General features: G+C 37.0%; 1 protein-coding gene across 2 annotated transcripts in view; it reads right to left on the bottom strand.

The window, feature by feature from the left end:
• Window positions 1–17,395, bottom strand: part of RGMB (repulsive guidance molecule BMP co-receptor b) — a 50,583-nt gene that overhangs the window by 19,485 nt on the left and 13,703 nt on the right. For both annotated transcript variants that reach the window (XM_053701512.1, XM_053701513.1), the window contains exon 4: window positions 2,863–3,371. In XM_053701512.1, coding sequence (XP_053557487.1) covers window positions 2,863–3,371 — 509 coding nt within the window. The remainder of the gene's footprint in view (window positions 1–2,862; window positions 3,372–17,395) is intronic.

Raw genomic sequence — 17,395 nt, 5'->3', positions numbered from 1 at the left:
CATGTGAAGTAAAGCTAGATATTCTCAGTGCACCAGCATTTTAAATACTGCAGCTGCTCAGCACAGGGGCTTGTATCATGTCAGCAATTAACAAATTGAGTCATTACCAGACGATACAGCATCTTAGGCTCTCTGAGCAAGTGCTGTATTTAAAAATGCTGGTGCACAGTGCATACTTAAATACACTTTTGAAACAGCTATAGCTTTTATTAGAAGCAGTTTTGCTAAACACATGTACAGTATATTACTAAAATGTTTCTATTGAAAACTGAAATATATCCCAACATGGTTTCTAATTTTGGCTGGATTGTCCCTTTAAAGAAACATTTTATTATTATTAATCCTATACAGATTTGGGAAGATCTTAGCAAGTCCACACCATGTATGGCTTTATCACCCATGTTCATTCCTATTTTGAGTGTTTTGTTTTAATTGTTCTTCACCATTTATTTTACAGCAGTTTGTTCCTAGCATACTGTTAAATGTAAATAATAGAAGCCCATTTATTTCAGTGATTAATCTGCTCTTATATGTGTATTGACAGTATATGCAAGATGTGAGCTCTGCATAGAAAGAGTTTTTTCTGTTATTTGTATACGTGGACATTACATTTGACTCTGCACATGTCGGATGTCAACTGCATTTTCTCTGCTGAGATAAGAAATAAAGCTGTGCAACACCACAGAAATCCATGAGTCATAACCTCAGATTTCATCATCTAGAGCACATGGGAGCAGGAGAGAAAGAAATATTGTTGTATAGAATTTTCATTTAAAAAGGAGAAACAACCACTTTGGCAGCTCTAAATGTCAGTGGCAAATCACTTGGGTTTGTTGCTGGCTCCCATACATTTTTATAGACGGCACACAGGTACAATATTAGGGTAAATGGTTAAAATGCAAGTACAGTAAGTCACCGCTATTAGACATGTTTGTCAGTTACAAAAGTCCTGACACTAGCTGGTATCACAACCAAAACTATTTCCTTAGAAAATACAGTAATGTCTTATCTATGGTTACTTTCAAAGCACAAACATGTGGAGTTAAAGGGACATCAATTGTATATAATGTATGCATCATAAATGAACAGGTTTATTGCGCATGATAAGCCGTTCTCACCATGCAGAGGGATCGCTGATCAAGAGCGGTTTTTGCTGACCCCCCGCACTACAGGCTGGAACATTAGTGGCCTAGTGGGGAGCACTTCCAAGTCTTCAATGGGAATGTAGCATCTACAAACAATCAAGACCACCGATTTGAAAAAGAATCTACTGCTCATTCAAATGCAGGTGGCCTTGATAATCACTAAGCCCCCCCCCCCCCCCCAAAAAAAAAGTAATAAAGGCAGAAGATGAAACACACAAAAAAAGCACAGACCACCAATATAGTGCATATAGTCTGTATAGTCAGGTGATCACTGTATGTAGTGCTCGCTTTTTCTGGGTGCCTGGGCACTATTGGCACCAAATACAATGAAGCTCACTTTTTCAATTTGATGTCTTAGACCCCTGCACATTCCAATGCCCTCCCTCTTTCTTTGCCTGGTTTCATCCGCTAGTGCAATAATTAGCACCTCCTGATCCTGCACGCTCTAAAATATTTTGTAAAAGATTAGTGACCCCGGTAACAACTGTATGCCCTCTCCGCTGCTGCCTGTCAAGTTAGGCAGTGTATGGATCACCCCAGAAGCTGCTACATAATGGCTTAGGGGGACTATGCATGACAGCCGGCAAATAGCAATCAAACTGCTCATAAATCAGAAGCAATATTTGATATCTATCTTGAAGAGGATACAAGTAGGCATCTGGGGCACTACCTGGCAGGAAATAGTGCTGTCATCTAGTGCTTTTTCAAATGGATAACATTCTTGCAAAACTGCTGCCATATAGTGCTCCAGAAATGAGTCGGGTCCTATGTATACATTCCAACAAAAGATACTAATAGAACAAAGAAAGAAAAAAATAAAATAACACAAGTAAACTAGAAAGTTTTTGAAAATGACTTGCTCTATCTGCATCATGGGTTTCATATCCCTTTAATATGTTACAGAAGCAAGAACCACTGCAATATCAATGTGATACCATCAATATAGTTCTATTGTATTAAATTATGCTTATAATGTTACCTTGTCCATAATATGCTTTTTAGATAAGTTAGTCATCTTCTATTTGCAAACATTAAAGTGACATTGCAGTGCAAAAATGAATTTGAGCATTTAATTTTAAAAAGTCTGTATTTAACCCCTACAAAGTAGCTCTCAGGAGCCACAGAGAACTGCTGGTCCTGAGCAGCCATGACCAGTGAGCCAGCTGTGCAAATGACACTGCTGATTGGCTCACAGGCCATGTCCTTTGTAGGGGTTAAACTCAGGCTTGTAAGGTTGGCTGTGCATTAAAAATAGCATGCTCTTGCAAAATTAGAGCAAATTTTTTTTTTTTTTAAACTACAACATCCCTTTATGTTTCAAAATCTGTGTACTATTATACAGTTACAGCTAATACCTACAATACAGAACTACCCTTCTCTGGTTTATATACAATCCATTTTGCTCAGGTTGTTTAACCCCAAGCAGAACATGCTGTGATTCAAGATGTCATTGCAGCATGTCTGGTAAAGAATGGGAAACATGCAGGAACTTTTAGCGCTTTCACTTTGCATCGCTGCTCCACATCGGGCTGTTCTCTTTAAACAGCATTGTGTACGTTTTCCTTAAAGTGACATTAAGCACTAAATAAATGCTAGATTGAATATTACATTCAAAGAAAGATTTGTCTGAGAATAACATGTAGATGTATTTTTAAAAAGTTTTTCCTCTGGGCTGTATAACAGGGTTTTAAAACAGGTGAATGAATATATACATTACCTTATTAGTAGCAGTCGCACTTGAACCAGGAACTACTGGCACATTTGTCACTTGTACAGACAAATAATTGTTGTCTATTAATGGCCATGCACCTTCTACTTTGCATGTTTGAAAAACATCCTTAAAAGTTCTCAAATGTGGGTCTCCGAACAAGCCACAGAAGAGGTAATTAGGCTGAATGTGCTCTCCTGACCGAAGTTCTCTTGCTGCTAACCTACTGTGGTAATTACAAGGGTCATTTGAAACTTCTGGGTTTGTAGACGATGTTGGACCATCCTTTGAACAATTTCTCTGGCTCATGAGATCACTTATGCCCAGAACTGCAGAATGATAAACTAGGTTTCCACGACACGCTTTGGCAGTTCTGTGTGTGCAGCCTGCATAGGCCCGCAACGCCTTGCAAAACTCAGAGTCAAATCCATCACTTCCTGTGTTCAGATGGGAAGTTAGGGAGACAAAGTCAGTTGTACACTTCTGAATCCTGCACTGTGTCTGCTGCTGACAGTACCCTGTGGAAGAAAATAATATAAATATATCAATACAAACATATCAAAAGCAATTGCATTTAGCAGGTCTCATAATGAAATAACAGAACATCTACAATATAATGGCAATAATATCTCTCTCAGATTTCATTGTTTCAAAGCAAACCTTAGAATATATAAAATGTATTTCTATACTGTGACTTAGTTTTAGAAAGCACTACTTGGCTGTATCTAGTTAGTACTATCTTGGCCTGACATGTAGAAACAGTAAACTTTCTAGGGTTTATGAACTGCATGTTGGGAATTAATATCATGGGTCTAGCTTCTGAATGGTAGAAACCAGTTATTCTGCACAGCCTTGTCTGACAACCAAGGACACCAAAGCTCTTAGCTGAAAGTGTTATGTATGGTTATGCATAGAGTTACCTTGTGGTATCAATGTGAAAATAATTTCTAGCAATATTGTTTGTGATCACATTAATGCAGGGGTTTTCAAACATGTCCTGGAGCCTCCCTAACAGGCCAGCTTTTCAGGATTACCTTGGGTGAGAGCAAGTCAATGACCACATTTACTAATCAACTGATTATTTAACAAGTGCTCCAGTTTAAATAGCCTGAAAATCTGGCCCGTTAGGGAGAGGCCTGTGGACAGGTTTGAAAACCCCTGCATTATTGGAATCTTTGTTGTATCACAAGAGCATGCAATAAAAACCAGGAATGTCTCATGCATTTGTAGTGCTTTGTGAAAGTTGCTAAGATAACTGTGTACATTAAAATACTCTCTCCATTCACCATGAAACCATTATGTGACATCAAGAACCAAGTTCAAAACACAGGTACAATGAAAGAAACCAAAATCAAGGAATTTATTGCCATGGATGGACATATTTGTTTTAATAATCAAATTTGTACGCTGTCTGAATTAAGAAAGTTTCAAAGGGACATTGGTCAATATTTTTATTTTTGCATCAGAAAATTATTTGCTGTATTACAAATGATCTGTACACAAAACTGTCAATTTGATAGAAAAATATGCATTGTTTTGCAGGTTTGGTACAGAACCCTTGAAGAGCCGCGAGTATGATGTTCATCATTCTCCCTTTGCTGTAGCCAATTAAAGGGACAGTCTACACCAGAATTGTTGTTTAACCCTTTCGTGATAGGGTTATAAAGTCTACATTGGAACGTTCCAATGTAAACAAAATGAAATCACGCAATCGTGCCAACGATCGCAAGATTTCAATTATGGGATCGGGTCTGGGGGGCATCCCTGTGACGCTAGGAACGCCCTCCAGACCGCGATCAAATCCTGCAAGCGCTGTAGGATTCAGGACAGCCGTTGGCTAGGACGTTGTATTCCGACATAACGGCTTTAAAGACCAGTGTTCGTTGTGACGGAATAGAACGGCATAACGGCGTGAAAAGGTTTAAAAACAAAAAAAAAAAACAAAAAAAAAACACCCAACAAAAAAAAACAAACAATCCCTTTATTATCAATTACCTAGTTTTGCATAACCAGCATGGTTAAATTAATATACTTTTTACCTCTGTGATTACCTTGTATCTAAGCCTCTTTAGACTGCCCCCTTATTTCAATTCTTTTGACAAACTTGCATTTTAGCCAATCAGTGCTGACTCCTAGGTAACTCGACGTGCTTGACCAGTGTTATCTATATGAGACACATGAACTGACACCCTCTAGTGCTGAAAACTGTCAAAATGCATTCAGATAAGAGGCAGCCTTCAAGGTCTAAGAAATTAGCATATGTACCTCCTAGGTTTAGCTTTCAACTAATACCAAGAGAACAAAGCAAAATGGGTGATAAAAGTAAATTGGAAAGTTGTTTAAAATTGCATGTCCTATCTGAATCATGAAAGTTTATTTTGGTCTAGACTGTCCCTTTAAGGATATAAGCCAATTGCTTTATAGCATGTCATGGTTCTGCATTACACTGAATGCCCTCCATTCTTGGGGTGAAGAGACATTTTTTCCATCATGCATAATTAAATGTTCTACAAATGTAAATTTGTATTATAAACAGGAAGTACATATTACAAGAGGTACAACAACAATGGTGCTGCACCCACATGGCTTCATATTTGCTGTACCATTTCATTTAGAAATTTTTCTAAAATTTTACACCAGCTGCAGAGTTTAAAATGTATGGGGAAGTGTTCAATTTAGGTATATTTTTGTATATGAAATAACTGTCTCTGCTAACTGTAACCACAACCCAATAAGGTGGGCTGATCTTATAGGAAAAGAATACCTAATTTTGTTATCTAATTATTTACACTGTCCTCCTTATCTTCTTTATTACTGTTTGCACAAAGTACATAGAGAGATCAATAGAAACATTGTATTACCTCTCTGTCACAGGCCCCCTTTGGGAGCATTATTTTATTTAAACCTATGAATCCCATGATTCAGATAGAACATGCAATTTTAATAATATTTCAATTTATTTCTATGGTCTAGTTTGTTTTGATTTCTTTGTATCCTTTATTGATACATTATACATAGGTAGGCTCAGAAGCTTCTGATTGATAGATGCACATATTTGCCTCTTGTCATTGGCTTTCAGCTAGCTCCCAGTAGTTTATCACCGCTCCTTCAACAAAGGATATCAGAAGAACAAAGCAAATGAGATAACAGAATATGGAAATGTGTTTAAAAATTGTATGCTCTATCTGAATCATTAAAGAAACATTTTGTTTCAGTTAAGAAACGTTCAATATGGATGGGCATACTATAGGCAATTTCAAATGAGAAAATAAAAAGGGGAAGGAGCCATTTGTAAACAATTTAATACACTCAAGTAGGTAAAATAGAAATGATTACAGTACACTGTCCCTTTAAATGTCTGCGCGTTTCCTTTTTTCTGAAAGGAAATTCTCATGCAGGCTTACTCTATTGGGAGTAATCAGGGCACCAGCCAAAACTTCCCAGTGATGTGTATACTCCTGATTGCAAGTAACATCCTCTCTTGCTCGTCACGCTCTTGTAGCCATCGGGTTATTAGTGTTGGAACAGATTACTTACATTTTATCACAGTGCAAAATACAAGATTAGAAAAACATTTTTATTTGTTTGAATAAACTAAGATTTGCATGTTTCAGGCACTGTGCAGATCAGGTTACCAAGCTCATTACAGAAAAACTGACTTACGTTAAACTTAAACCTCGCATAAAATTTATATATAAAGCTTTGCACATTTTTTATTAATTTACTTTCTTATATTCCTAAGTAAAATGAGTTACATGAATTTTCCCAGCCTGTTTAAGGTGTATATTCCTGAACTGCTTCCCAACATAGAGTCCTACACATTTTGATATCTTCAGACACATGGCCTAAAATCTTAGCCACTTTTGTACATACTAAAATTTGTTTTTTATCCTTTGAAATACTGGCTCTTTTAGGAATGTATTTTTTTTTTCCTACTACAATTTAAAAGAAAAAACCAACATTAACAAAACTTAAATATGACATTTTTCTAGAAAAAATTATATGACCCGAGTCTAAATAATTAGAGAGTGTATTTTTTGCACTATTAACCCAAGCTAACTATGCATTTACCTATGTATTTAAAGGGACAGTGCATTTTATTTTTTCTCCCCTTTAATGTGTTCTCAATGATACATTTTACCTACAAGAATGCATTAAAATGGTTTAATAGCTCCATTAACTTTAATATTGTCATTTGAAATAGCTAATTCATTAACAAATACATAGACAGACAGAGCAATAGCACCTAAATATATATATATATATATATATATATATATATATATATATATATATATATATATATATATATATATATATATATATATATATATATATATATATATATTTTCACATCCACTTCAATTTGTCGGCTCCCTTTATCATCATTTGACAGTTATAAGCTATAAACTCAACTCTCACACCATAGTAGCTATTACCTCAGAAATTGTTCAGTTTTCTTATATGTACAATTTGATAATGGAAGTATTGAAAGTCTCTTAAAAAGGGACACTCAAGTCAAAATTAAACTTTCATTATTCAGATAGAGCATGCAATTTTAAAACAACTTTCCAATTTACTTCCATAAAAAAAAAAAAAAAAAAAAAAAAAAAGTGCAGTGTCTTTATATTTAAAAACTTTTTGAGTCACCAGGTCTTACTGAGCATGTGCAAGAATTCACAGAATAAGTGTATATGCATTTGTGACTGGCTGATCGCTGTCACATGGGACGTGTATGCATTTGTAATTGGCTGATGGCTGTCACATGGTACAGGGGAAAATAAACAAAACTTTTAAAAGTGTCAGAAAAAAATAATAATCTACTATTCATTTGAAGTTCAGACTAAGTGCTATTGCATTGTCTTGTTATCTTGCATTTGTTGATTTTGCAAATCTACTGTGTTGACTGGTCCTTTAAAACAAATACTCTATCTGAATCCCTTTAAAGGTCATGTGTGAGAGCTGCATGCATTGCACCTCCTGAGCAGAATACAGCTAGTGATTGGAGGTTAGTGTTTTTGCCACTCCCGATTGGCTCATCGACTGTCTTGCTCTTGAGCTGAAAGGCTTGTGACTCTCTAGCATGATTTTACTTTTATGTTTAACCCCCTTATGTGGGTTTAAGGGACAGTCTACCCCAGAATTGTTATTGTTTAAAAAGAGATAATCCCTTTATTACCCATTCCCCAGTATTGCATAACCAACATGGTTATATTAATACGCTTTTTACCTCTGTGATTACCTTGTATCTAAGCCTCTTCAGACTGCCCAGTTATTTCAGTTCTTTTGATAAACTTGCATTTTAGCCAATCAGTGCCCTCTCATAAGTAACTCCACTGGTGTGAGCACAATGTTATCTAATGCGGCACACATGAACTAATGCCCTCTAGTTGTGAAAACCGGTCAAATGCATTCAGATAAGAGGCGGCCTTCAAGGGCTTAGAAATTAGCATATGAGCCTACCTAGGTTTAGTTTTCAACTAAGAATACCAACAGAACAAAGCAATAGTTGATCAAAGTAAATAGGAAAGTTATTTAAAAATACATGCTCTGAATCATGAAAGTTTAATTTTAACTAGACTGTCCTTTTAAAGGTCTAATTATTTAGGGTCATTAATGCAAATACTGCTTGCCCAGACAAATGAGCATTGATTTGCATTAGAATGTCACTTTAATTTTCATAAAATACAAGGCCAGCCTTTTTCCCTATCCTTTACTCTATTTATCTCCAGTGCAAATTGAACAGTGGAGAACCCTGACTAATCATAAAGTTGTAGCATGTAGGTTGTTGCAGCCATTAAGTATGACCACCCTGATGTTGCTTTACAGCTTGAAAACCGCTGCCAAGAAAACACAGGTGGTAAGTTAATATTCCAAATCCTGTACATAAAGAAGAAGAAAAATAAAGCTCAGGTTTCAGACGATGCAAAAACGAAATTCTAGCAATACAGCACACAGGGCTGACACCGTTTCCTGGCTAAAGCAAAATCGTGTTTTAAAGCTGCATTGTCTTCATCAAGAGTAAAACAAGATGTCTTGAAAAGAAAACAATGCTGTCTGCAAGCCTACTGGCAAAATTCTCAGACTGTCAAATCTCAAAAGGTCAAAACATTCAAACAAACAGAAAACCCGCATGACAGGCCGTCACAGATTACATAAGGTTTTCTTCCTCACAAAACATGTCTACACAATTACACTTTAGGGAGACTTGTATATTTTGGCATTGTTTGGGAGTACACTCAAAGTAATTGGTTAACAGTTACACATTCACAAGTGTTTGTAAATAGGTTTGATAGATGGTATCTTCTCTTCCTAAAGGGCCAGAATAGCCAAAACAATTTGTTAGAGCATTTTATTTTAAGATTACAAACCCTTCACTACTATGCGTTTAAAACCTGCAAATGGGTTAAATGCACAGTAAAAGTACTGCTCGGGACCAGCAGTGCTGTGCAAGTCCCAGGCAGTATTTTCACACTATAGCCCTTTAAGGAATATGAAAGGCATTAAACATAAACAGTAAACTGTATGATAATGTACACATCTGAAGAGTTTTGCAATAAATAATAATGCTTTATTTTGCCAAATGATGATATGTTTTATGTTTATGTATATTGTTTCATGTTTTTTCATCGATATCCATATATGCACACTCTATAGAGTTGGGGTGGTGCTACATTGTACTAAGAGTGGCAAAAAAAAAAAAAGGTCATTAGCACTGGGCACACTGACAGTACTACTGTATACACTGGCACTCTGAGGCATCACTCTAGGGGTCATCAGCTTGACTGCACAGATGTTTAGCATATATGAAAATAGGACAATAAACACCAACATAAAAGCAACAATAGCATGATTAGAACACACTCACCCTGCTATTGTTGTTTATGCAGATCCTAGTCTTGTTTTCCACAAATGGCAGTAAAGCAACACTCTTAAATGGGCAGTAAACACCTTGTGATCACAAGGCATGCAATTTGTTGTTTTGCTATAGAACAGTCAAATCTTAACCCCTTCCCGTCCAAACTTATTTGTCTACATCGGAACAAAGTTCCAAAGTAAACAAATAAGTAAAAATTGCGCAATCGTTCATGCAATCATGGGATTTCAATGATGTGACTGTTTCGGGGGGGGGAGTGCCTATGACGCTAGGCATGTCCTCCAGCCCGCGATTCCATTCAGGAACCGCCTATGGCTTCAGTACAGCCAAAAGGCCGGGACGTTCTATGCCATCCTAAGGGCGCTAAAGCCCAGCGCGGTTAGGACGGCATAGAATGTCCCGAAGGAGTTAACATTTTAAAAATCATATGATGTCCCTTATTGTAGTTTTCCCCATAACCAAACTCCACTCACCATTTGCCTTATTTTTCAATACATGCGTTAGCTTGCAAACAACAAGGGCGGCCAGGATCATAAAGTTAGTATAAAGTACATTGTTTTGCAGTTATTGGCTAAAGCAAATTAGGGACAGATATGTAGCAGGGTTAGCATCAAGGGTACAGTTCAAGTTCTGAGAATTGCAAAATCCTCAATTTTCTAAATAAAGTACACTGCAAAGTGGTTTCATTGCACATAACTAAACTTGTTATATAAAAATCTCAAAGTGTTTGCTGTCCCTGTAACAGCACATATTTAAATTGACATTAAACTGAGATAGAGATAGATAGATACACACACAGAATATTGCAAAGTTTTTTTTCTATTAATTTAGTCCGCTTTTCCTGTAATTTTGGATTTTCCAATCCCCAGAATTTCTATAAACCATATTAAAGAGGCTAAATACCATGTTAAATAGTTGCTTAAACAATGTAATATTCCACACAATGATTGTTTGAACCTAGGTTTCAACGTGGGGTTTTTTAGAATCTAAAATCAAATTTATACAAAATAAAACAACAACCTCTACATATTTTGCTCAGGATACTCTTTGCTCTGAATACATCATATATAGCCTTTTACTGTTTAAAGTCGCATTAGCATAGTAAGATTCCTTCTGTTTACATAGACATGCAACCCCAAATTTAATCAACTCAGCGTTTACAGGGAATGTCATGCACTTGGCAGTCTCTGCAGACAAAGGCAGACAGACCAAGGGCCACTCCAAGGTCTTGGCAATTAAGGATTGTCTCATAACCTACACGCTCACGTTCCTTGCTCGGATGCAGGTTTCAGATGACTCATCAATCTCAAGCCTTATTCTGTTCCACTCAGTACATCCTGTGCAGCATACAACCAAAATAGCCAATAGTCATAAATATATAATGACAAAGCATACTTTGGTAAGAGAAAGTGTCTACAGGAAATTCACTACTAATAGAATAGCAAATCAGCTGCATAGCTAAAAAGAAGCGTAGATACTGAGCCAAGAGGATTAATCAAGTAAATACCAAGCCCATTAGATCATAATTCAGGACATATTTGTACTATTTAGTGTGTAGGTGTGTGTGTAGGTGAGTGTGTGTAGGTGTGTGTGGCTTTTCCCTGGTATTTGGATAAACTTACAGAACACACAAAGCTGGGATCTGTATTGATTTGAACTTCTAGTTGACCTCCTTTTATCAAGTAGGAATGTCTCATTTAATAACCTTCGTTCCTTGATAATTCAAACATTGGCAGTGTAGTTCAAATACTGAATGTATTCCTAGCACTAGTTACTAAGTAAGTTCATTTACAGATATAGTTTACTGCCATATCAGCTCATATTTGGTAATGAAAGTATATAAATTATCATTTGGTGTTTCACAATGTGTTTGTTATGTAGAGATAAAAACAGAAAGGGAAAATAAAACACAGAAGGGGCCATATGGTTATTACCGCTATTAGTGCGCTTAGAACAACAAAACAGATGCTGGCCCATTTGCTGAGTTCTTTCCGGTTGCAATCTATGCAACATGAGCTTTTAACACTTGCAGCACATCACATATTAGCAATATACTGATATAAAACACTGCAGAATGTTACAATTAAAAACACATCACTACCATATTATTTATAATAATAATAAAAAATGTAATATTAAAAACCTATGGCTACTTCATGATTTTAAATGCACATTCCTGGAGCTGACTGTTCCACCTGAGAAGAGATTAATGTGTTTGACTATTACCCAGCATTATCTGAGTGACAATGTAAATGGATGTGAAACAAATACTCACATTACCTAATACAAAGTGCTTTTAGATGGGATGTATTGACCAGTAATTCTATTATATTCTCCTCTTACTAATCATAGTTATATAGCATAATATTCTGTTAGAATCGCTGTACCAGCTTTGGGGCTTTCAGGAGTAAAAGGAAATAGTATACCTTAAAATGATATCCTATTCATGAATTTCAGACTTGTGATTTATCAACCAATTTTAAGAGTTTGCGTTCCTTATATATACACACACACACACACACACCTGCTAAAGGGGGAAAACACATTTTCTCCCACTATTTACCACCAGTATAAAATGTATTAAGCTGTAACATTATATTTTTTTGTTCCCAATAGGGTTACCATTTTAAAAAGAACTGTAATATCAACTTAAACACTAACCGATTCTTCATGAAACCTTTGTAGTTTCAAAATGAATAGATAAATATCCTACCTTATCCTCAATCCTTTCACCCTTGACCCTGATCCTAAACAACCTAGACTTCCCTGAGGGGCTACAAATCACCCCAAAGGGTGTCCGAAGTATACATTATTAAGTATGGGTGCTAATTTTCTGAGCCATTCAGATGTTAAAATGTATTTAAAATTAAAAACAATAAAAAGGGACATTAAAACTGCTGGGTACTACTACAGTAGGATGGATAGTATACTTAGGATTGCTCTTTTCCCTCTGTAATGGCAGCTATCTTATTTAAAAGGACTACTCAATGTAGTGGAATTACATGATTAACAGATGCATAATAAAAAGACAATGATTTAGCACATACTCTGAACTTCAAATAAACAGATTTTTTTCTGACCATTTCCCCCCCTCCCTCACATTTTCCGGCCCCCTTGTATCATGTGACAGATATCAGCCAATCACAGACTCATATACGTATACCCTGTGAGCACATGCTCAGTAGGATCTTGTTCCCCAGAAAGTGTGAATATAAAAAGACTGCAACATTTGATGCTGGAAGTAAAATGGAAAGCGTCTTAAAACTGCATGCTCTATCTGAATCATAAGAGTTTATTTTGACTTGAGTGTCCCTTTAAGCAATTACAGAAGGCAGTTGGTAAAGCTCAGCATCTTTATACTGTGGTTGCCATCTTGTAACACATGTATTTTTGTATCCTGTGATAGAAGTGATGCACTTTCACAGATCAGTGAGGTTACTACTTTTTTTTTTTTGACAGCTGTGTATTGCACTTTGGATTAGCTTGCACAACAGAAGTTTTACATTGATGCAGTTTTTTAGATTGCGTTTTAAAGTGATAGTAAAGCCTAGTGTTTGTAAAACGCTAAGATTAACCAGTGCAACAAATAAAGGGGACTTTCAGCCATGAAGTATAAAATACTTCCTTTATTTATCTGCAGCGTTCGCTGTGCCGAGTGCCTCAAGCTGCCAACGGCAGAATGCTATTTTGCAGTGAGGTGATCTAAGCCAATAGTGTGCTAGCTATCTGGAATAATGGCAGATGGCCCGCATGGCTATTGGCTAAGAGGTTGAAATGTCCCCTCATAGAAAAAAATAGCATTCTGCTATGGGTGGCTGGAGGCACTCAGCACGGTGAATGCTACAGTCAAATAAAGGAACTTCAGCATGAAGTATTTTATACTTCATTACTGAAAGTCCCCTTTACTTGTTGCATTGGTTAATCTTAGAAAGATGTTAAAGAGGCTAAAAGCGTATAAAGAAAATGCTCTATATGCTAGAGCATTGCTTGACAAATTCGTTCAAAATCTAGTCACCAAACTAAACATCCAGGAGCCAGGTATTTTTAGGCATCCAAATGTGATATCTATATATGCACTTTGGTGCAGATTTGATTTTTTTTTTTGTTTTTTTACTCTTGACAGATTTAACAGGCAATTATATTAACAGTTGTGCAACTGCTGGTTATATATATATATATATATATATATATATATATATATATATATAACCCGGAGACTTGAGCCTGAAAAAACATAGGGTAGACCACTGGGAATTGGAGTGGAAGCTCATGTATACCAAACCCTCCCGAAGCAGCAACCCCCAATCCGCTATCTCCGGACTGTCACATCTTTGCCCTCACTACCACTAGAGCTACCTTTTTTGTTGCAAATGTGAGGGCAAATATACAGCAAGCACAGCATTTTTCCTGTGAATAAGATTACTTATTTACTGGTATAACATGGCCCCCTCAGTGGCCTTTCAGGAAGACAGGTTTGGCTGGAGATATGTCTTGTCAGTACCACTGGAAGTCTGTCAGCTACCATCAGAGAAAACAGCCCTTGATTTGTGCTGCCCATAAGGACTATTACATTGTACTCACTCCCAGCAGGCATCAAGCTCTTCCTCAAACTCATCCCAGCTTTTGGGCCCTAGCTCCAGCAGATCAGAATGGTGGGGAGGCCTATATCGGGTCCTATGGAGTTGAAAGTTGTATGTCCATCGGAGTAAAGCAAGTGTGGTAACAAGCTGCCCCGTCCCCTAGCAGCACCCAATCCTCTTCCCATGGCCTTACAATCCTGCACCTTTTTCTGCTAGAGCTCCCAAATACTGCCCCTACCACTCCATAACAGACCAGTTGTGTGGCCTATAAAAGGTTCATCCATACTGGGTAAAATGTCTAGTGTGCCTAGAAGCAGCGTCAGCAGGGGGTAAATCGGGGAGCCAGGGCCTAAGTCGAGCCTTGTGCTAGAGCTTGTTATTATTGTACTATTGCTTGCATAGGACTGTGTTTGACTCCCTGCAAAGAGATTAGACCAGGGCTTGACAAACCCAGGAGCCTAGGAGCCACTGGCTCCTAGAATTTTACCCCTGGTTCCCAACTGTTTTGGGAAGTCTCCGTATATCTATATACAGATAACACTGTCTGGCTCTTAAGAGTATGTCTGGTTCCTAAATTTTAAACAGATATGTCGACCTCTAGATTAGGTGCACAGGTAAAATCAAAGCATCATGTACTACTGGAAGCAAGTGAAACAATATGGTCAGCCAATGACAAGAAACAAGTGTGTATAGTCACCAATCACCAGATAGTTAAATGCATATTATAAAAAGGGTCAACTGATGTAAAACAGTGTGTGGGAAAAAAAATTAATAAAAATTTCCAAAAACCTGCAAAATGACTTGCACTTTAGTGTTACCAAGTGTAGCCTGCTCCACCCCCCCCCCCCTTATCAGTGTCCTACGTCAAACCTTGTGGTATCATATAACAAAGTGTGCATGTGAGGATAATTACTTATGCAAGCAAGGGGGGGTTGAGGAGGGACAGCAGGTACTGCTATTGTTAGTTGCCAAGAGGCTTGCTCATTTCCATGGGTGATAATGTCACATGCTTTTTGAAAGCTTCAGCATTATACTGTGCACTGCTTTAGTCAGGTGCCATGTGCCCCTTACCATTCACAAGTGCATTCTGCAGAAGCTATGGCCTGGATAGCACCTTCCATATATGGAAATGCCCAAGAGGGAGCTTGCTGCAAACAAAACCATGCCTGAGTTAAAGGGGTTAAAACAGAAAGTTTTGCAGGGAAGCTTTGGCTACATTATATATTTAGAAACTTATGTTAGTTCATAAGTGACTGCAGCTGCTGAGAATATGTTCATATGCTTTTCAGCAAAGGATATGAAGGAACAAAGTAAATTTGACAAATAAGGTGAATTTCTAAGTCTCTTGTCTGCTCTATCTAAATCATAAAACTTTAATTTTAACTATCATGTCCCTCCAAGTAAAAAGCTGTTTAACTCTAAAAGGGGATAATGAACTATGTTTAGCAGCTGAAAATAAAAATTTACCATTGTTAGGAACACCATAGAATTGGTTCTCTCTCCCACTCTGAACTGGGAGGTTGATTTCTGACGTCAAATACAGTATTGGTGTTGTGTAAAGAAAACCTAATGTAATACACTCCAGTAGGAAAAATGCATCACCAAATACTTCAAGAAACAGGAGATACAAGTATTTAAAAAACAATTTTACACAGCCCTCAGTTACAATTTTTTAAAAGTTAACTAAATATATCTAAATTTTAAATACGCAGCTTTAAAAAAAAAGGGACAGTTAACACTAAAATTGTTATTGTTTAAAAAAAGATAGATATTGCCTTTACTACCCATTTCCCAGCTTTACACAACCAACATTGTTATATTAATATACTTTTTAACAATTAAAAAGGGACAGTCTACACCAGAATATTTGTTGTTTTAAAAGATAGATAATCCCTTTATTACTCAGTCCCTAGTTTTGCATAACCAACACAGTTATATTAATACACTTTTTACCTCTAATTATCTTGTATCTAAGCCTCTGCGAACTGCTAATTATTTCAGTCCCTTTGACAGACTTGCATTTTAGCCAATCAGTGATGACTCCTATGAACTCCACGTGCATGAGCACAGAGTTATCTATATGAAACACATGAACTAACACCCCCTAGTGGGGAAAAACTGTCAAAATGCCCTGCGCTAAGAGGCGGCCTTTAAGGGCTTAGAAATTAGCATATGAACCTACTAGATTTAGCTTTCAACTAATACTACTAAGAGAACAAAGCAAAATTGGTGATAGAAGTAAATTGGAAAATCATTTAAAATTACATGCCCTATATGAATAATGAAAGTTTGTTTTGGACTAGACTGTCCCTTTAAACCTCTAAATGTCTGCCTGTTTCTAAGCCACTACTGACAGCTTCTTATCACTTGCTTTTTTATTTGCTTTTCACAATAGGAGACTGCTAGTTCATGTGGGCAGGGATCAAGTCTAGCAGGATCGCATGGGAACAGAGTTTCTGCACTATTTTTGCCGGAGGGACTAAGTTCCCTCTGGACAGAAAACAGAAATGCTTTAGTAAACACTGCTGCTGCTGGTGGAAAGAGCTAAAGCACAGTCTGTTTAGAGGGATAGTGAGATCCTCTAGTAATAATCAGTAAACCTTCCTACAATACACGAAATTCAAGTCTGTCAGTGGTCCTGCTGTGTGATCACCCTGCACTGTGTGTAACACATGGTGCTTGCATTTCTGTGAGGCTTGCTCTGGGGTTATTTAGCTACCCACTACAGAAATAGGACTATTGCACCTTAAAGAGACATTATACACTAGATTTTTCTTTGCATAAATTTTTTGTAGATGATCCATTTATATAGCCCATACAGTTTTTTATTTTTGTTTTTTTAAAATGGATAGTTTTTCTTATTTTTAAATAGTATTGCTCTAATTTTCAGACTCCTAACCAAGCCCCAAAGATTTAGGAGAATACCAACATATACCTACTCCAGCTTGCTTCTGTTTGTATAAAGGGTCTATTCATATGCAAAGGAAGGGGGCGGGGGGTGTCTGCTATTTCCCACTTGCAGTGGGTGTTCCAGTAACCTTTTAAACAGAGCTAAACTGGAAGCTTCTAGGTAAGTTTTTAAACG

Source organism: Bombina bombina, chromosome 2 (assembly GCF_027579735.1).
Source record: "Bombina bombina isolate aBomBom1 chromosome 2, aBomBom1.pri, whole genome shotgun sequence".
NCBI lineage: Eukaryota > Metazoa > Chordata > Amphibia > Anura > Bombinatoridae > Bombina > Bombina bombina.
This window is presented reverse-complemented; position numbering and strand designations above follow the sequence as displayed.